This window comes from Populus alba, chromosome 1, assembly GCF_005239225.2.
Source record: "Populus alba chromosome 1, ASM523922v2, whole genome shotgun sequence".
Taxonomy (NCBI): Eukaryota; Viridiplantae; Streptophyta; class Magnoliopsida; order Malpighiales; family Salicaceae; genus Populus; species Populus alba.
Window position 1 is genome coordinate 31,105,928 of NC_133284.1, and position 21,422 is coordinate 31,127,349.

Sequence of the window (21,422 nt, forward strand, 5' to 3'; positions counted from 1 at the left end):
TTAAGTTTGTTTTTTAGAAATTATTAATTTGAGTTTTATAAATTTTAAGATTATTAAAAACTTATATGTTTATTAATTTTAAAATCTAAAAAATTAATTAAAATAAATATAAATTAGTTGGAATACTAAAATTAATATAAAAAAAAATCATCATCAGCAAATTTGGATTAAACCTGAAATTTTATCAGTACTCCTGCTACCAGAAAAAAATAAATGTATAAACAATCCACCGTTCACAAGTCATAGCCAGGAAAAACTTTATGAATTATGATAGAAACCAAAAAAGAAAAAGTCAAAAATATAATTAAAAGTCAGCCCTCCACACCCAACCAACTACTAGTCCTGCACTTGGACTCGTACTCTTCTATTTTTTTCCTCAAGTTTCTCGTTTATTTTGTCGTGATCTTGTAGCGGCAAGAACATTTCAATCTTTTAACTTCTTTAGAATTCCAGAACTTCCCTTCTGTCCGATCTCTCTCTTTCCTTGACTCTCCTGCAATAAAGAGTTCTGCAAATCTACAAACCCTCCAAAATCTCAAAATCCTTTCACCCTCAAAACTTGCACAAGATCTACCAAGAAATCCAAAGAGCTCAAACCTCTCTCCCTCTTGTCTTTGGAACTCCAAATATTTGTATCAATAACCGCGAGCCGTGTATAGTTTGGCTTTTTTTAAAAAAATAACTTTTTTGGTGGCTTTGGCTTTAAGATGTTGCAGCTTTTCTTTACGGTGGCTTTCTCTGCGGTGCCTTTGACTTTGTACATTCCACCTATGAGGAGCTTGAATCACTTTGTGGAAACCATGGAAGGTCTGTTAAGGGAGTCAAGAGTTTATACCACGAGACTCTATCCTCGTGCAAGGCACGCGTGGTCTAGGTTCTTGGATATCATGCTTTGCAATTCCAGGTTAGGGTAGAAGAGGATGTTCATGTACATTCTTCTTCTTCTTATCTGCTTTACTTTTATGGTCTTAGAACTGATGTAGATTGCAATAAGGTGTCGTTACTTTAATTTTAATTTTGTTGGATGTGTTTATGATTTTGTGCGGGATTACGAATCATAGAGAAAAGCTTGAGGGTTGTTATAAGGATGCTATATAAATTAAGAGTAAATAAAGGATGGTTTTCTCTCTTCTTGGGTTCCTTGTCCATGTGAAGATTAAGGTTTTGGTGATGGGGTTTGCTTTTTGTTATCAGTCAACATGAAGCAGAATTCGGGATTTTGGGTTTGTTTTTTAGGGCAATCTTTGTTAATTTTTCAAAACTTTTCATCTGACTCTTGCTAGAAAGAAGAAGAAAATAAAGCATTCGCAAGCACATTAATTTCCGAAGGAGGGGATAAAAAGGTAGACATCTTCTTTCCCATTATAAAATCATCGAAACTGGGAATTGGGATAAAGATAAAACACAATAATGTTTTGGGAGACGAAGAACCAAATATCAAATGAATATGGGAGTGGTTTCTGGTTAGCATGCAAGTTATATTTGTAATCCATCCAAAGCAGAAGCGAAGACGAAAAACAAAGAGATAACGCCATTGATGTCCGTGGGTTTCTTTTTCGTTAGGACAAAAAACACGGCAACATGTACATCGGTATGTCTCAAATCGGATGGCAAGGTTTGGCGTTTAGCCATATTGCTAACTGTGTAGTCGATCATGTTCAAGAGCTAAACTCGTAGTATATACGCGAGGAAGAGAGAGACATACAGAAAGACCTTAGCACCGAAAGATTTTCACAGGAGAGGTTGTGAGGCATGATTTGAGATGACACAAAGGACTCCCAGCTGATTTTTTGCAATAGACACTCTGTAATTTATGACGATATAAGAAACAGTATATATGTCCTATGAATGCTGCCTCCGAATATAAAAAAAAAAACCCATCAGTGTCCATCCTTTCCAAAATGTGAAGTTTTCAGCAAATCCGGTGCTCAAGCTTAACCAACAACCAAGGAATGGTGCTTTTATGTGTCGTTGTTTCATCTTTTTTGTTCTCATTGAAATATTGTTCAGCCGTGTAAAATTTGTGAAGTTCTTCTGTCTTCATATGGAAAAAACAAAAATGCGTTAATCTGCTGCTTGGTGTACCCTTCTTTCTTTCTTGATGGATAATGAAATGCTTAAATAAGTCATCTTGGTAAGCATAGCCATGGAAGAGCAACAACCCCAAATAATAGGAACCAATAGTGCGTTTTGCATCACTCGTATGTCTTTGGAGTTCAAAAATACAAATTTTATTGGCTATAATGAGTTTGAATTCGCTTCTTACAGTTTTCCCTTGTTGACATCGAATGAATCAGATCAACCAAGGAACAAGAATTAAAGAATGTGAGGTGTTGATGTATGGATGATAACAGAAAAACAAGGTGTAATGACGGGTTTCAGCTGGGTTAAAAGAAAAAAATCTTTAAAACAATGAATTTTGGATTCGCTGGAGAGGGAGCGGGGTTCCACCTTTCAGCTGGAGTGCGTGCAGGGCTTTAGGAACCAGAAAACATCCAAAACTCTTGATTCTCTTCCATCGGCAGCAAAAAAACTTCTGCCTTTGCCCTCAGTTTCCTCCTTTGTGTCCGTATCCTTCAATTCTTCAAGCATTCCCCTTATCTGCGCAGTTCACCATCATCAACATGAGTGCAACATCAAGCAAACACTCTTAGAAACAACTACATAGACTTGGCTAGTTACACGTCTTAGCTACAATGCAAATTAGCAAGTGCACTGTTCCTTCTTTTCTAACCAGAAAATCATAATACACTAGTGAGACAACTAGTGAATCAAATTAACAAAAAAGTGCAGTTGGGAGTTGAGCACTAGATTATACACAGAATTTAGGACTACGATGAAGGTAGGACCAAACGTGCTTGAATCTCAATGTCGTTTACTGAGAAGAAAAGATGGTGTGGAAGAATACAACAGAGGTTTTAGCCTGGCCTAAGCTAAGAGTTGCTGTCCTTAAGGGAATGATGATACGTTCAAATTAACTGAGAATCAGGACTAGGGACCTAACATATTTTAATTATTGTTCCATAGGTGCATACATCCATCCATACATCATGTAAATGGCGTAATCAACGTGTTTGTTTGAAATTTAGTGATCTATTGCAGCGAACGAATCCCCAATGGAAGTGACAAGGGGAAGCATTCAATTTGTATTCATTACATTTATTGCCTGTCAGTTCAGTAGTTGTTAAACAAATTCTAGCCTAATGTTTATCCTTGACATTCCTCTCATTTTTCTTGATGCAAAAAAGGAGACTAGTAAGAAGAAACAAGCAATATATCTGATTCAATGCTCAAACTTGCAGTCAAACTCTTTCGTTTTCCATGTTTGTCAATACCATTATTAACTTCCCTTAAACCCCTACAACAAAAAGTTCAATATTAAGTATGGAAACAGTTGCATCGCATACCGTAAGCCTGGACCTGGAAGCCTTTGAAGGGGTAGTAGTTTTGGTGGGTGCACGATTGGCAGAAAAGCATTGAGGTGAAGGCGGATTAGTCCTAATTTGCAACAACCGCTCCTCTAATTTGTTCTTCACATTTGCCAAATTCAAAGGGACCGGTATGTTTTCTGCATCATCATCTCTTCTGCGCAATTCAACAACTAAAGTTTAGCACCTTGAAATATCTTCATAGAATATTCTAATGTCAATCACAAATCTTTACAAGTTCATTCTCAAATCGCCTGTGCTGAACATATACACACACTTGAATAATATCCAAGTATTGGTTAGATTTAGGACAAAAGAGTTTAAGTCAGGCTTTAAGCCATCTGTTTATGTTCGATGGAAATCTTTAAGCTCTGGGAAGAATCCACAAGTCAACAGCCATAATAAATAAACTTTGCACAAGTTCTTATGGCCACTACACCTCACTTTAATCTGAGAAAACCCACTTTAATTTGTTGCAATGACACAAAATTATATGGGTAAACCTTAATCAATTCAAATCTACCCCAAATATTAAAAAAACAAGAACCATAATCCTTGAAATTTCAAAACTAAGATCCTCCTCTACACAATTCAAGCTAATTGCTTATGTACAAATTGAAAAGGACTAGCATAGAGAGAAATAACTTACTTCTTCTTCCATTGCTTCTCTTTGACACTTCCTTTCTCATTTCCTCCGGATTTCTCTCCATCGTTTTCAAGCAATGGTTTGCTCTCTTTCTCCTTCACATTCAACTCTCTTAAAACCTCTCTAGAACCCTCACTCACGAATACCCCATCTTTCTTCTCCCCCACTTGACTCTCCCTCTCATTCAAACTCTCTTTTTCCCACGCTCTCGTCGCCATCTTCTTCAATTCACTGCAAAACTCAGTAATATGACCTAATTTATCTTTCCCGACAAACAAATTCCTTGCCGATAACGTGCTTTTTAGCCTTGGTGCCTCCCTGGCTTGTGGTACATCATCCATAGGTTTATTATTCTCACTGCTTGATTTGATCATTTCTTTCGTAGACTCATGGTGATTTGTTGGTGTTGATAAATTTGGATACCGATTTTCGCTATCTTGATTGAATCTAACTTTGTATTTGTATGATGTAAATGAAGACTGACTTTGCCCCCTTCTCTTCGATTTTGCATCTCTAAACCCAGAGAAAAAAAGAAGAGAACTTTAAGACAGTTGCTTGAATCTTGAACTCTTTCTTGTTAAATAAGGAAAAACTTAAAATGATAGAAAATTTAAAACTTCACGCGGGTTTGCTTTGTGAGTACCTTTGATTCTTCTCGCTTAGAGGGGTTCTACTTCTAGCTTTATCACCCGAGCTCGAAAACTGAACCAGAACAATTCAACAAAAAAAAGAGTCAAGTAACTTTCAATTAACTGATCTTTTTGGTAACTGAGAAAAGCAAGGGACGAGGAAAGAAGATTTGAGACTCATAATTTATATTTTTTTCAGATTAAATAAAGAAACGCAAGATTTAACCTCAATCATAGATGAGCTAAATTGGTTGCTATTTATCTAGTACAAACATAGGTAAATGAAGAAAAAAAAGGATGGAGACTTTGAAATTAAGGGTGAAAAAAACCTTAGAAGTTGGTGTGGTTTTAAAGAAATCCTCAGCTGTCTTTGGATGGTTACAATCTGCAACAGGGAGACAGTAAAACATGAGAGACTAAGAAAAACATGGGGAAAAAAATCGTGTCAGGTATTTGAAGGAGTGCATACCAGGTCTGCAAAACCAGGCTTCATCATCTATGGAATCTTCAGGAGCAAAGAAATCAAACCATTTGGGTGCATTTACGTTCTCATACAATCTATCTTCTACAAAGACAGAGTCTATTCTCTTCCAATCTATTTTTTCTGGTTCCATTGCAGAGAAGAAAAAAAAAAAGAGTGAGACCCAGAGGTGGAGCAAAATTATTACAGCTGAAGAGAGGAAGGGTTCTAGAGAGAGAGATAAAGAACTAAAAAAACTGTGACGGATGCAAGAGATGGTGTAAGAAATGTGACCGTTAATGCAGAGGCTGAGGTCGAAAGGTGGTGGAGCTAGTGTTTGTCTTTGTTGGTGACCGTTAAAGGATTTATAGTAATGAATAAATAAAGTCTACTCTAAGTAATAGTCATGCGATTAATGGCAGCGAACCGTTCGATTTGTGGGACCCACAACTAAAACTAGCGTTGTGATTTTGCGATAGTTACTAAGGGGAACCTCAAATTTAGCCCCTTAGTACATTATCCTATTATCACTTAAAATGTTTTCGTTTTTTCAATTTTTCCTAAAAACATATCACTTCCCCATCCACGTACTTGTTAGCGCCTGCTTGAATACTAATAAATATTACCAATGGGGTGGGGGGTTTTACTCCTAGCCCTAACGTAGCATTAATTTCGTTTTTTTTTATTATTATTATTATTAGTTGAAAATTAGAGTTTATAATTTAGTTTTGATTTATTTTTTATAAGATTATCATGTACTCGGGTCACATGTTTGATGGGTTAACCTTAGTTAATTCGAGTTGTAATTTGTGTTTTTTCTTTAATTGATTTTTTTATTTTATCTTTTATTACTAGGTCAATTGAGAATTTTAATTCTTAATTTATTTTAATTTAATTTTTTATAGGATTATTTCAGTCTCATAACTTGAGTCGTAGGTTTGGCAGGTTAATCAAGGTTGACTTGGGTCTTTTTTTTTCTTCTCAATTTCATCCTTTAACATTGGATTTATTAAAAATTATGCTTCATAATTTATTTTAATTTTTTTTTACGGGGTTATAATGATCTCATAACTTGGTATGTGGATAGACAGGTTGACCCGTATCAATCCAATAAATTGTAGTCTCAATGTTTATTAAAAAGATATCATCTTAAATATTTATTTTGAATCAAATTATATTTTAACCCATAATTCGAGTTGTCTTTGAATTTACTAAAACAACTGAGTAGCATCAAATTAATTTTTATATTATTTAATTTTTTATTAAAAAAATATTAGCAATGCCAAGATATTTATTTTTACTCTAAACATGATAACCAAATGTTTAAAATAAAGAATATTTTAACTCTTAACTTCTTCTTCTTCTTTTTTTTTTGTTGATTTGCCATTAAAATTTTCTTTTATAATGGATCCAGGCTTGTTTCGACGTTTCAAATTAATAAAGCATTTGACGAGCCTTTATAAACTTAACGAAATATTTTAAATGTCATTTATACTGGATGGATATAGAGTTGGTTTATATATATATATATAATCTGGGCCAAAATCAATAAAATCAATGTTGAAAATTTATTTACATTAAAAAAAATTAGGTGAATAAGAAATTAATTTAAAAAAATATTTGGCTTTACTACTCTAAAAACCCTTGATTTTTCTAGATTTAATTATTGATTTATGGTGGCTATCACCTAATTTTTTTTTAATATAAATAAATTTTCAACATTGATTTTTATATAATCTGGGCCAAAATCAATAAAATCAATGTTGAAAATTTATTTATATTAAAAAAAAATTAGGTGAATAAGAAATTAATCTAAAAAAATCTTTGGTTTTACTACTCAAAAAACCCTTGATTTTTCTAGATTTAATTATTAATTTATGGTGGCTAATTAAATGTTGGTAATGGTAAGAACTAATCCTTATTAATTCTTCAATCTTTTAACTTCTAAAACTTACTACAAAAAAAGGGATGAATGAAGATTTTCTTACTTCAATTTTTTAGATTTTACACTCTTCCTCATATAATTTTTTGTTTTTCTTCTCTTTTTCTATGCTTTGATTTTTCTCTAAAATCTAGAGCTTGGGTTCATCTTGTTAAGAGATATTTGAGCTATATAATTTTTGGTTAAAAAACAAGTGCATCTAAATCAAAGTGGTGATGTTGAAATTTTATGAGATATAATGCAAATATCATAGTTTCACAAGTGATGAGTAATAAAGTTTTAAAGACAAATAATTCATCATTGAAAACACCAAACGATTCATTATTATAAAGTACTTTAACAAGTAAGTAACATTCTTGTTTTAATTTAAGCATAGTTAATTTTATTATTAATATTCATGCTAGGTTTTTGTTTTGTTTTTATATCATTTCAAATTTGAATATATGCTTGGTATGCATACTAGTATTCTACTATTATTTTTGTGTTGAAAGCATGTATGATATTAGTTATTCTTTTGCATACTTATAGATTTAAACTTGGATGAACTCTAGGTTTTTCTTCAAAACTTTCTTATGTTTAACATGCTTTGTTATGATAAACTAAACATCATTGCTCACTAGTCTATTACACACACACACAAACTTTGGTTTACAATTTTAAGGCTTTATTTTTTTATATTAGACTTCGTTAGTTTATCTCGTGGAAAAAATAATAATAGTGAAATTAATAACATAGATTAATTTTGAAAGAGGTTTTTTGTATCTTATAATTTTTTTCTTTTTGTTTAATTTTAAAAGGTTTCTATATATCTTTGTTTTAAAGTTATAGTTTATCTTCTAAAATTATTTTTCATGCTATTTGTATGGTTTGATGCATGTCATAAATCTTATTGATTTATATCTTTCAATAAGTGAACATTGACTTGTTTATGATAATTTATGTTATCTTGCTTATACTCCATATATTGGCATCAAACTTACCTGGTTGGTTTTATTCACATATACAGAAAATTAGCGTGGTTAACAAATACGGTCTATAAAGTTCTATATAAAGATATTGGATTTTAGACGGGACCGTTTGTGACCTATGCAATCTTTCTTGAGAATTTTTTAGTGAAATATTATGCTATTTTTGTATATAGTACAGTTCATAATTGAAATAACAATAATTGAATAAATCTCAATGAACAAAATAGGGTTTAACATAGTAACCCGATAAAAAAGAATGGTTGTGGATTTTATCTTACATAATTTAAATATTTTTATTTTTAAATTTTCTCTTTTATAAGTTTTTGTTTTATTACTTGCTTATTATGGAGCTAAAGTATTTATTTATAAATATTATTGGCTACTATTGTTTATAGATTAGATCATGTCTTATACTCAAGATTTGGTCGTATCAATCAATGTTGCTTTGGCAAGTACTATTTTGGCAATGAGGATTTTACCATCACCTTCTGTGATACATGGTAAGAAATCTGAAAAGTTTAATAGGTTGAACTTTAAAAGGTGGCAAAAAAATATGTTATTCTATCTAACTATCTTGAACTTGACAAATTACTTAAATAAAGAAGTATCAAAGTCATCAAAAAATGAATTTGATCCTATTATTGTGGTGGTTGTGAATGCATGGAATCATACTAATTTTGTGAGCAAGAACTGCATGTTGAATGGGTAGGACAATACATTATATGTTGTGTATAGTTTAATCAAGAGTGAAAAGACATTATGGAAAGCTTTAGACAAAAAAATACAAAGCTGAAGATGTTAGTATGAAGAAATTCATAATCGATTAATTTTTAGATTTCAAGATGGTGGATTCAAGAACTGTAATAAGCCAAGTTTAAGAGTTTTAACTCATCTTACATGATATACATTCTTAAGGTATGTCTTTAAGGGAGTCTTTTTAAGTGGTTTCAATCATTGAAAAAAATATCATTATCTTGGAAAGATTTCATAAACTATTTTAAGCATAAATGCAAGAACATGAGAATTAAAGATTTTATTTTGAGGTTGAGGATAAAAGAGGACAATAAGTTATTCGAAAGGAGAACCAACCCTTCTAACGCCTCAAAAGTAAATGTTATGGAACAAGTGGTAAGGTCCCACAATAAAAATTAAAAAAAGAAAAGAAAAAGCTTATTGTAAAGGTAAAAATGTTAATAAGTTAAATGACAAGTGTTTTATCTGCAATAAGACTTGGCATCTAACTAAAGATTGCAAAAATAAAGGTAAGCAAGGAAACTCAATGAAAAGGATTACTTAAGACAATATCACTGAAGTTGATCACCTTACCAATGAAGTTTCATAAATGAGCTTGTCTTGTGCTGTTTTTAAGTCAACCTTATCAACAATTTTGAGCAATGGTAAATTGACATTAATGCTACAAGACATGTATGCGCTGAGAAGAGGATGATTTTCATTTAAAAAAAATGGACGGAGAAAAATTATACATGAGAAACTCATTAACCTCTAAGGTATTAGGTGTTAGAAAGCTCACACTGAAGATGACATCTAAAAAGCTTTTCATCCTCAACAATGTATTGCATGGTACTGTTATTAGAAAGAACTTAATGTCTGACTCATTGTTGAGCAAAAATGTTGTAAGATGATTTTTTAGAGTGATAAATTTATACTCTTTAAGAGTGGTATGTTTGTAGAAAAGATGTATCTATGTGATGATCTCTTTAAATTGAATATAATAACTATTGTAACCAATAATGAGAACAAAAATAAAAATGTCTTTTTTTTATATGCCCTAATTTTGTGATGTATGACATAACACATTAGGTTATGTAAATTATAATTCTAAAAAGGTTAATAAACCATTAATTATTACCGAGTATAATTCTTGAGAAAAAACATAAGTATGAAATTTAAGTAGAATCAAAATTCATAAAACCTTTTTTTTTTTCAAATAGTTAAAAGAAGTAGTGAACCTCTGGACTTAATCCACTCAAATATTGGTGATTTAAAGTTTGTGTAAGCTAGATGTGGAAAAAAAAATATTATATTATTTTTATAGATGATAATAATCATTGTAACTAATGATGAGAACAAAAATAAGAATGTATTTTCTTTTTATTTGCTTCAGTCTTGCGATGTATGGCATAACAGGTAAGGTCGTGTGAATTATAATTCTATACAAAGATTAATAAACCATGAATTATTACCAAGTATAATTTTTGAGAAAAAACATATATGTAAAATTTGTGTAAAATCAAAATTCACAAAACTTTATTTTTTTTCAAACAATTAAAAGAAGTAGTGAACTTCTAGACTTAATCCACTCAGATATTGGTGATTTAAAGTTTATGCAAACTAAAGGTGAAAAAAGTATTGTATTATTTTTATAGATAATTACACAAGGTATTGTTATGCCTATTTGCTTATGATAAAAGATGAATCTCTTGAAATGTTTAAATATTACCAAAAAAAGGTTGAAAATCAATTTAACAAAAAAAATAAAGGTAATAAAAAGTAATTGAGATGGCGAATGCAGTGCACTATTTAGTGAATTCTTTTCTTAAAATAGTAATATCCATCAAACTATTGATCCTTATTCACCACAACAAAATGACATTGTGAAACGTCCAAACATTAAAAGAAATGATGATTGTTGGATAAACATACAATAATAGTACATATCAATTTCATGTGCACAAGTCAAATATTAAGGATATTCATCCTAATACTATTATGGAATCAAGAAATCCTATATTCTTTGATGATATGTTTCTATGAAAAAAAGCATGAGAAAATTATTCACTTAAGAGAACGATTGAGGCTAGCTTAAGTAATCATCATTATTAAGAATATGATGAAATTGAGCTTAGAAAAAGTAAAAGGGAAAAAACAACCAAAATATTTAGTTCTGATTTTTTAACATACTTGTTAGAAAATGAACCTTAGACATACTCTGAGGTAATGTTATGTCCAGAAGCTTTCTATTAGATGGAGGCAATCAATAGTAAAATTTAATTCATTATGAATAATCACACATAGGAAATATCGGATCTTCCTCTTGCAATAAACCATTAAGTCTGAAGTGGATCTTTAAAAGAAAGATGAAAGTTAATGGAACGATTATTGATAAATATAGAGCTAGACTTGTTATTAAAGATTTTAAACAACAAGAAGGTGTTGATTATTTTGACACATATTCACTCGTGTTAAGAAAACTTCCATACGAACATTAATAACCATTGCAGCTATTAATAAGCTTGAAATACATCAAATAAATATAAAAATAGCTTTCTTAAATAGTGACCTTGAAAAGGAGGTTTACATGGAACACCGAAGGGTTTGTTGTCAATAAAAAAAAAAAAAAAAGTCTGTAAACCTGTCAAATCATTATATGATTTGAAACAAGCACCCGAATAATGACATGAAAGTTTGACAAGATTATGTTGTCAAATGAATTCAAAATTAACGAAGTTGATAAATATATTTATATGAAAAACACAATAAAGGTTATAGCATTGTATATCTCTTTGCGGATAATATGCTAATTTTAGATAACAATGATTACATGATCAAGTTCACTAGGAAAATGTTAATGAACAAGTTCAACATGAAAGATATAGGTGTTTCAGATGTCATATTAGGAATAAAAAATTCTAAGAGATCTAATATATTAATATTGTTCCAATCTTATTATGTTAAGAAAAGTTTTGAGAAATTTTATAAAGATGACAATATTATTGTCAAAACACCACTTAATATAAGTGTATATTTGTTCAAGAATACATGTAAGAGAATAAATCAATTGGAATATTCTTGAATAATTGGTAGCGTAATGCACGTTATAAACTGCACAAGGTCTGATATTACTTTCTCAATTAATAAACTGGGTAGATTTACAAGTAATCTAAGTATAGATCATTGAAAGGCAATAAAAAGGGTACTCAAGTATTTGAGATACACCTTGGACTGTAAGTTACACTATACTAGTTATCCAGCAGTATTAGAAGGGTATAATGATGCTAATTTGATATCCGACACTAAAGACTCGTAATCTACAAATGGATAAGTCTTCACACTTGGTGGAAAAGCTGTGTCATAGAAACATTCTAAACAAAAATGTATCGCTAGGTTTATGATGGAATCAAAGTTTATTGCTCTTGATAAAGCTGGAGAGGAAGCCAAATGGATTCAAAATTTCTTTGAGGCTAAAACCAATACCAACTATTCATGCCCATTGTGATAGTTAGTTAGCTATTGGAATGGCATAAAGTAGTATGTATAATGAGAAGTCCAAACATATACGTCATAGACAAAATTATTATTAAATATTTGTTCTCGAATTGAATTATTTCCATTGACCATGTAAAACCAAAGAAAAATATCACAAATCCATTAACCAAATATTTGTCTAGAGAACTTGTGTATAATTCATTGAACGAAATGGGCTTAAGGCCTTTAAAATATGAAAAGGTGTAATTATGGTAACCATACCTAGCTGATTGAAGATTCCATGAATTAAGTTCAAATGAAAAACTAAGTCATATAACATTTTCAGTAGCACTAGAAAAATATTATTTCCTCTTTATTCTTATGATGAAATGAGTGTTGGCTGCAACATGATAAAAGGTGAGCTGATATCTTAATGATTTTCATATCTTGATTCACCAAATGAATTATAGCATAACACTTTTAATGAAATATCACCAATACGAGTGAGAAATGTGGTCCTTTCTTTGGGAATTTCAATAAAGGTTGAATTCTCTAAAATAATCATGAATCCAAGAGTTATTCAAGGCTAAAATAAACACAATAATGAGAACCAAATGAAATCTCCAAGTAGAGAACTATATGAGTACTATTGTTTAGGTTTACATAAAAGGTTGAATAGTATAAGAAACCACATTCACTATTTAGCCGAGTAAATCCAATAATATTTCACTAAGAAAGGTTAAAAGTCAAAAGCTACCTATCTTGATTTTGTAATCTATCAAATTAGTATCTCTCAATAAATTTGTAAGTCGTTTTCAAATTTGTGAGACAATTTCCATTTATGTGAGAGATTGTTGGATTTTGTTAATTAAACAAATTATGGATGAATGAGAAATTAGTCTAAAAAAATTCTTATTTTTTCTACTTAAAGAACCCTTAGTTTCTCTAGATTTAATTCTTATGATGGTTAATTAAAGGTTGATATTGGTGAGAATTAATTACTATTAATTCTTCAACTTTTTAGCTTCCAAAATTCATTATGAAAAAAAAAGAGTGAAGAAAAAGGTTTTAATTTGATTTTTTTTTAGATTTTACATACTTTTCCTCACCTCATTTTTTTTATTATTTTTCTTCTCTTTTTTATGTTTTGATTTTTCTTCCAAATCTAGAGCATAAGTTTATCTTGTTAAGAGATAATTGAGTTACATATTTTTTTTATTCAAAGACCTTGTTTAAAAGTGTTTCTAAACTAAGGTGATGGTGTTGGAATCTTAAGAGACATATTATGAACATTTTAGTTGCATAAATGATGAGCAATAAAACTTTAAGGATAAAAAATTCATTTTTTACAACAACTAAAGATTCATTACTTTAAATTGCTTCAACAAGTAAGCATCTTCTTGTTTTTAATTTAAGCATAGTTAATTTTATTATTAGTATGTATGCAATTTGAGGGCAAACAAAATTTTCAATTGGAAAATTAAATCAAATTGAAAAATAGCTTTAACGAAAGAAAAAACAAATAAAAAAAGGTCAAATTGAAAAAAAATTAAACAATAAAAACTTTGATTGAAGTATGAAATTTAAAGTCAAGAAAAACTTTAACAAAATGGTCAAGGAAAAAAATTAACAATCAAAAGAATAAAGCTCAAAATGAAAAAAAAAAAAAAAAACATATGAAAAATTATAATTAAATAACTAAATTGAAATAAAAAAAACGAAACTTTTATAAAAGAAATAAGAATAAAATAAGAAATTAAAGGAATGGGGACTGAAATTGAAAAAAAAAAAAAACAACCATGCATTTTACCTAGAAGAAAAGAGAAAAAAAAAAAGAGGGGGAGAACGACCACCAGCGACAATCTGACCACCATACGTCATCACACGCCACACCATGTGAAGAAGGACTTGGTGACTCATCCAAAAAGACAACAGAAGATCAGGTTTAGCCACCAAATGATGTCAAATTCGCTGCCTGAATGACACAAACGCCATCCACTTATTGAATACACACCAACAATTTTTTTGATTAAAAATAAAAAGTCAACATGAAAAATACCAAAACACCCCATGATCATGGTAATTACCTAAAAACTAATGTGAAAGTACAATAATACCCAAATGATAACCTTATTTTGTCTTTTTCAAAGCAAAAAAGATGCTTTAATTGTACATTAATAATGAAAAAACCAAAAAAATCATTGTACAACTCGATAACTTTTTGATCTTGAAAGTAAAGAAGTGTTTTTATTATTTAAAAGTTTATGAAAAATAAAAATAAAAACTCTTAATCAACAGCTTTAAGTTTTGTTGACTATAGAGTAAAAGTATTTTTACTATAAAAAAATAATAATAAAAAAAAACTTAGATACCTTTGAATAATTTTTTAATGACCAATAAATCAGTGAAAAAAATCAAAGCATCCCTATCCTTTAAGGCTTTTTTATTTTTCCACTCGAACAAAAAAATAATTTTATTATAGCAAGTCACGGTAATGTATATCTATGACTACAATGAAAAACTTACACCATATAATGTTTTGGTTAATGGGAGAGCGCATTAAGCAACTAGTAGTGCAGGTGGCATGGCAAACTTGCGTGAAACAGACAGTCACAACGCAAATGTATCATCGACTTTGTTTTTCTCTGTACATTTCTCCCTAAAATCTCATCTGAGCACCTAAATCCATCCTTGTGATTTTCCATAACAAAACTCAATCGCATATTCCGCTACTTGTAAAATTTCACAACTTAACAAAGAGGACAAGGGCTAATGGGATGCATTTCAAGGATTGAGACTGTTTTGGAGGCATCATCAGATTCCTGACACTATCCCAAAAGGATTATTGGGTGATTGATTAAAACTGTGGGGCATGAGGACAAACATAAACACAGACAAAGGAGCAAAGGTCACAGATAGCAACACGAGGCTTCAAACTCAAGTTATCTTGCTTTAGAAGCTCAGATGATATGGTTTCTTTAGTAAACAAAACTTCTGTGGAGAATGAGGGAATTGCCTTGTTCCTTGACTAAACCTACGTGTACAAAAAGAAAAGGAAACCAAACCACCCATAAAAAATAGAAAGAAAATAAAAGAAAAGGAGACGATAGAGCAGTGATTTTCTTTTTCTCTGGATCTGTTAATTCCTTGATTCCTCTCCAAATACCTCATCGTTGCAAACAGGACATACCTGACAAAACACATCAAGAACAGTACGAGACATGATATGAAAAGCCGAATTTGCAGAGTTCAGAAAACTTTTGCTTTGAAGCGACATTGACTGACCTTATTGATGCCAAGCCATTTGGTGATACATTCAGAATGGTAAGCATGTTTGCACAACAGCTTTATTTGCTTATCCCCTATTTTGTATTTCATCTGGCAAATTACACATCTGTCTCGCAACAATAGTCAAATAAGAAAATGGTGAACAGCTTAAAAGAGATTAACTGAAGGGTTAAAGACCAAAAAGCAACGAGTTTTGCATCAGTTAGCGACCTTGATAAGAGTCCAATAATTTTATTATTACTTGCTATGTGAGTTTTAAGTTGCCTCTAATGCCTTTTATATTATCAAAAAATTTAATGGACAGTTCAGTTATGCAAAACATTACCTTTCCCCAGATCTTTTTCTTGAGAAGAAGCTTCCAAACTTGCATTTTGAGGTTGGAAGCAAGCTGATAAGTTCAGGAGATAGACCTTTACTTTGAGTTCCAACAGTCTCACCTAGGTCGACCAATTCCTGAGGCACAGAAAACATAGCCACTATAAAATCTTCATCTAAACTTTAAGCTAATAACAACAATATCCTGAGAGCATTCGATGTAAGAGGACACTAGCACTCGGAGATGTGCATAACACGTACAACACCATCCAGTTTTAAAGTGAATCAAAACTCCCCAATAAAACCCTTTGCATTTTTTTGCTCACCCTAATTTAATATGCAAGTATTGTGCAACTTTGAAGAAACACCAAGTCTATGCCTTTAAATAATGGCATTCAACATTCTATTTCTTTAAACAGAAGCGCAATTAATTGGGATGGTTGTAAAGAAAGAAAATATTATATCCTTATTAATGTATGTATCCGATTCAGAGCAAAAGAAAAGGGTAAATATATACTGATATTTGTAAATGCTTGCCCAAGGTTTGTATAACACATAAACGCAATTTATTGCAAGGAATCTAACAGGACAATTTACATAAACCATACCTCATATGTCATGGTATCTGGATCAAAATCATCTTGCCAAAGAGCCTGCAAAAATTCAAGGAAAAACCTGAAGGCTTAATTAGTTTTGTACATTAACACTGGCACTGCAGTGAGCAACTATAATTCAGCAAGTAAACTGCATGAGATCTGATGCTGAAAATAACAAATCAATAAATATTTGAAGTTTGTAAGATATTCTGTAGAAAGACAATCATCTCATTTAAAAAATCGACCAAAAGGGATCATAATACACATTCATTTGCTTTATCAAGTTGTCCTATGATGACCTTAGTATAGTACTTTGACTAGATAATAAATCAATAAATGAAGATTAAGATGAACTTCTTTCCTTGCAAGCCCAGGACAGTTTTAAGTAATGAGCAAGTTGAAGGTGATGCCAGGAACTGGAGCATAACATGTCATAAACATAAACTAAAAGTAAGAAATTTATGCAAATGCATTAGACTACATCAGAAAGAGAACTTCATACCTGTGGACTATTGGTGCTTACCTGATTTGAAATGCCTGCAGAAGCAACACAACATTCAAAAGATCAGAAAGATGTTCACAAAAACTGAACACAAGAAAACAGCTCCACGCAAACATCAACTGGCAAGAGACAAACATTGTGGATCCCTTTTAGTTCTGAAACCTAAAATGCATTACTGTACATCTACCACGGCGCTAAAAAAAGATGCTTTCTAACTCGAGCTAGCCAGTACATCATGTATCAATTAACAGGAAATACAAAAATGGAACAAACTTCTAACTTTCTTCAGGTATGGCATGCACTCCCATGCTCGCATCTCCTTCAAACTGTGTGTCTGTGGTTGTGGGCTCTTCAGCACTCACTACTGAAGGGTATTCCCAAGCCATCCTGCTCACATCCATTCTTGGTAAATTATCATTTACCTCATATGGACTATAGTAAGAAGTACTCTCCAGACCAGAAAATCCAAATTTGTATTCATTCATATTCATTGACCAATATGCATTGTCCTGAATAGACAACATTAGAAAGGGAAAATGAATTATAAGAGAAGTTGAAGCTACCATTTCATAACCAAACCAAATAACAGGAAAAAAAAACCGAAAATGCTAGCTAAGAACATTCAACAGAGTACCTAAGCGTGTAATGGAATCATGAATATTTTCATTCATCAATAGTGCAGACTGCAGGGATAATAAAGGATAGAAAATAGAGCCATAGCAATGAGCACGCAAGGGATAGAAAATATTACAGTGTGCACCTTACATTACTATTATTAAAGTGTGAACCTTACATTATGATGTTGGAAAAGGATGAATACATCAACAAAACAACCTACATCTCTTTTCATTTAAAACAGTGCCTGAAGCACGAAGAACCTGACAAGTTATTTTTGAAAACTTATCTCATAGGTTTTCTTTTCTTTTCAAGCACATAAACTGAATAAAAATTACCAAGTACCTGATCATGCATTGGTCCATTGTGAGCATAATTTACTGGAGCATGAGTTACTCCTTCAAAGAAATCCATAAAGCTTTCAGTGATAGTGTAAGGAAAGTCGGTGTTCATATAATGCACTTCCATTTGTCTATTCCCGTTCATTTTGTCACCACTAAATTAGCTCCAATTCCAACAAATCATAAAGCTGCAAAGTAGACAGGAATTAACAACATCAAATTCCCATCAGAAAACTATTGCAATAAAACCCATCAATCATAAAGTGGGGCATGGTAAAGAACCTTTTGTTTCCTGTATAGTAAAAGGTGAAAGAACACAACTTTAAATAACATCAAGATCCATCAGCGCTGGCAAAATTCCATAATCCTGGAAAACAACAGTAAGAATTCATAATTTAATTTCAGAGAAAATAAAACTGAATTATAACATGTCAGCCAATAAATGATCAATTAAATTGTCAAATTTAGGATGTTAAAACTGTCAAACTCGCAAAGACTGAAACGGCAGTCAAAACTAGAAGACAAAATCAGGAAAATGCATGAGGGGGGGAAAAGACAGAAAACAAGAGAAAAATTCTCACTTTGCAAACTAAATTTGAAAAGCAAATGTTAAAAGAACTTAGCTGTGCAGAACCTAGAACCCCATAACTTCTATCTTTTTTCTTACACTCTCAAACCTCAAAAGCAGCAGAAAAGAACCACAAAATTCAAACAAAACAAAAATAGAGAAAACGAAAAAGAAATCCTTTTCCTTGGATTTCTCAGAAACCAAACAGAGAATACAGATATTCTGTAACACTGTTTTTAATGATACTACGACTCATTTAGCAAAAAGGCTCGGCATTTCAGCTAGAAACTCTGCAAAGATATCTATAATGTTAATTAACAGAGAAAACGGAGTTAAAATAAAGAAAAGCAGGGAAGTCAGAGAGAGAAGGCATCACATTGATCAAAATTCAAAGCAGTTTCTCGATTAACGTTAAGAGATAAATTTATATATAAAAAAAAAAAAACAGAAAGAGTTTTTTAAAAAAAAAAAGAAAGAAAGAAGGAAAGAAAGAAAATTTGAGAGAGAGAGAGAGAGGGGGAAGACACCTGAGAAGAAAGGAGAGAATGGGAAGCAAGAAGAGGCCCTCTTCTTCTTAATCTCTTTCCGTATGCTGGTATGTGGTATGTGAAGTGCGTGCGTGCGTGCGTGCGTGTGTGTGTGTGAGAGAGAGGGAGAGAGGGAGGGAGGGAGGGAGAGAGTGTAGAGTGAAAGCAGAGGGACTGGACAATAGATGATAGATATATGATATATCAGTTTTTTGCACACAGCACAGCTCTCTCTCTCTCTCTCTCCTCCCACCTGCTCAGTGGCGCTTTTTAATTTTTATGCATGAATTTTTTATTGCAGCGTACAGACAGACACGTTACTTTCTTGCATTTAACTCGCTTTTCCTACCACCTCAAAGCGATTACAAGACGGGATTATTAACCAAATATTTATAAACTCCCCTGAGTTTCTTTGCATAATCTAGTTAATTTCGAGCAATATCATGTTGAACCTGACTGTACAATTTTTATGTGGATATGCATATGATTTATGTAAAATTGGCTGTGAACAAAGAAAGAGAAGTAATTAAAGGCGGTGGCGGAGCTGGTGAGATATCTGAGCAGCCGCATCGCATTAATCAGAGTGCCGTCCGTCTGCACAATCTTTGCCGTAAAAGCTGTGCAATGATCCCTACTATTTGTTCACGTAAAAATCCAAATTCTAAAAGAGAGTTCTGCTACCCGTATGAACAATGGAAACAACACCACAATTAATTACACCTCTACTACTATTTCATGGAAAGCGGCCTTTCAATAACTATTTTCTAATTTTTTTTTATGTTTATTCATTATTAAAAATACATCGGAAAAAAAACACTTTTTAATTTAAAAAAATTAGTTTAATTTTCATAAAAGTATTTTTATTTTATTTTAAGTAAATTATATTTTTCAGAAATTATAAATCCAAAAAAATCATATTATTTATTGATTATATCAAATTTAGTTTTTAATTTTTTTATTATTGAATGTTTTATTTTGAATTTTTTAAAATTTATTTATTTTCAATTTTATTTCTTAGAATTTGAAATAATTTGATTTTTATATTAATTTTGATTCCTATTCTTTTTATTGTTAATTTTTTTCTCTCTTTTTTTTTTAATTGAAATTTTTGATCTATTATATTTAGTTATTATTCTTTTGAGTACTATTTATTTTATTTAAAATAATTTATGAAATTATAGTTTTTCCTTTAAAATTTCATCATCTTTCAACTTTTTTTATCCATTAGATTTGATCCTCACTCTTTTTATTGTTATTTATATTATTTGAAATAATTTAATATATTTTTTTTTTTAATTTCATCCCCCTTCAACTTTCTCATGTGTTAGATTTCATTCATATTATTTTAATAAACTTGAAAAAAAAATATAAATAAGTTATTTTTCAGCATGTTTTTCATATTATAGTCAAACACTAAAAAATATTTCCAACTTATTTTTTATAACATTGATAAATATTAAAAAATAATTTATTTTTCAATAATTCACTTTTCAAAAAAATTACCTTCTACTAAATAAAACAAGCCTAAAATTAAAAATAAACACCAGCACTATAAGGTTTTTTTAACGCTGGTCATACCAAACGATAGAAGTTGGCTTCTTCTCACCCTTGAAAACATCAATATTTAAGTACTAAATTGAAGAAAAAAAAAATCAAGGATGATTAAATCAACCAATAAGTAATTAATTAGCATAAATAAGTAATAAACAAAGGGGTAATACCTCCTTCCATTGTTGTTACAATTATGTGTCGACTTATAAAATTATATAATTTTAATGTACCAATATATATTTAATGTGAAAAATCAAATTCAAAAATCAAAAATCAATAAAATCAGACTTGATTCATGAAAAATCAGTAAATTCAGTTGAAATCATGCAAAATAATGATTTTGCACCGAAGTTTACAAGTGTATAGGAAATATAAATACCATTGTTGATTCCTAAATTATGTAGCTATATTTCTAATTTCACCAACTCCTTCTCTAGAAACTCTATTTATGCACTCTCGCTAGATTGTAAAGCTCCAGAAATTACACTACAGAAAAACCTCTGATAAGGCAAACTCAAAAGTTGCAACAAATGGTGGGACTTTGGAGGTATGGTATGAGGTTTCGTTAGTTATTAGGAGTTGATTTATGGTCCTCTTTTTTTTTTCTTATTAAGTGAACATAAACGTATTAGTCACCAAAATATTTCAAATAATATAGTCATTTGTACGATGTTTTCTTAAACTATTTGTCAATTACTGATAATCTTCTATTTTTCAAGGCTTTTCCATGATCTAGTGTTCATAAAAATTGTTAGCTTTGCACTTGAGGTGTTGGCCCAGCGGTTGAAGGGACTTGTTCCTTTCCTCTGCATCCTGGGTTCAAACCTCATCGTGCACGTC

General features: G+C 31.0%; 3 protein-coding genes across 3 annotated transcripts; 1 reads left to right on the forward strand and 2 right to left on the reverse strand.

Annotated features, from left to right (window-relative positions):
• The first annotated feature begins 325 nt into the window (after nucleotides 1-325).
• On the forward strand, nucleotides 326-1,130 carry LOC118047060 (uncharacterized). The gene has a single exon (XM_035056224.2). It carries the CDS (start codon nucleotides 708-710, stop codon nucleotides 912-914), a length of 207 nt encoding a protein of 68 aa, XP_034912115.1. The 5' UTR covers nucleotides 326-707; the 3' UTR covers nucleotides 915-1,130.
• A 1,038-nt stretch (nucleotides 1,131-2,168) lies between these two features.
• Nucleotides 2,169-5,491, reverse strand: LOC118047054 (uncharacterized). Its single transcript, XM_035056217.2, has 6 exons — nucleotides 5,173-5,491; nucleotides 5,033-5,088; nucleotides 4,718-4,776; nucleotides 4,078-4,587; nucleotides 3,408-3,585; nucleotides 2,169-2,601 (listed from the first exon to the last, which is right to left on the reverse strand). Exons 1-6 carry the CDS (start codon nucleotides 5,315-5,317, stop codon nucleotides 2,455-2,457), a joined length of 1,095 nt encoding a protein of 364 aa, XP_034912108.1. The 5' UTR covers nucleotides 5,318-5,491; the 3' UTR covers nucleotides 2,169-2,454.
• Nucleotides 5,492-14,747: 9,256 nt separating this feature from the next.
• LOC118047058 (E3 ubiquitin-protein ligase BIG BROTHER) lies at nucleotides 14,748-19,260 on the reverse strand. Its single transcript, XM_035056221.2, has 9 exons — nucleotides 19,032-19,260; nucleotides 18,219-18,303; nucleotides 17,941-18,124; nucleotides 17,261-17,489; nucleotides 16,981-17,015; nucleotides 16,491-16,535; nucleotides 15,893-16,020; nucleotides 15,565-15,673; nucleotides 14,748-15,469 (listed from the first exon to the last, which is right to left on the reverse strand). Exons 3-9 carry the CDS (start codon nucleotides 18,079-18,081, stop codon nucleotides 15,419-15,421), a joined length of 738 nt encoding a protein of 245 aa, XP_034912112.1. The 5' UTR covers nucleotides 18,082-18,124; nucleotides 18,219-18,303; nucleotides 19,032-19,260; the 3' UTR covers nucleotides 14,748-15,418.
• Between the last annotated feature and the right edge of the window lie 2,162 nt (nucleotides 19,261-21,422).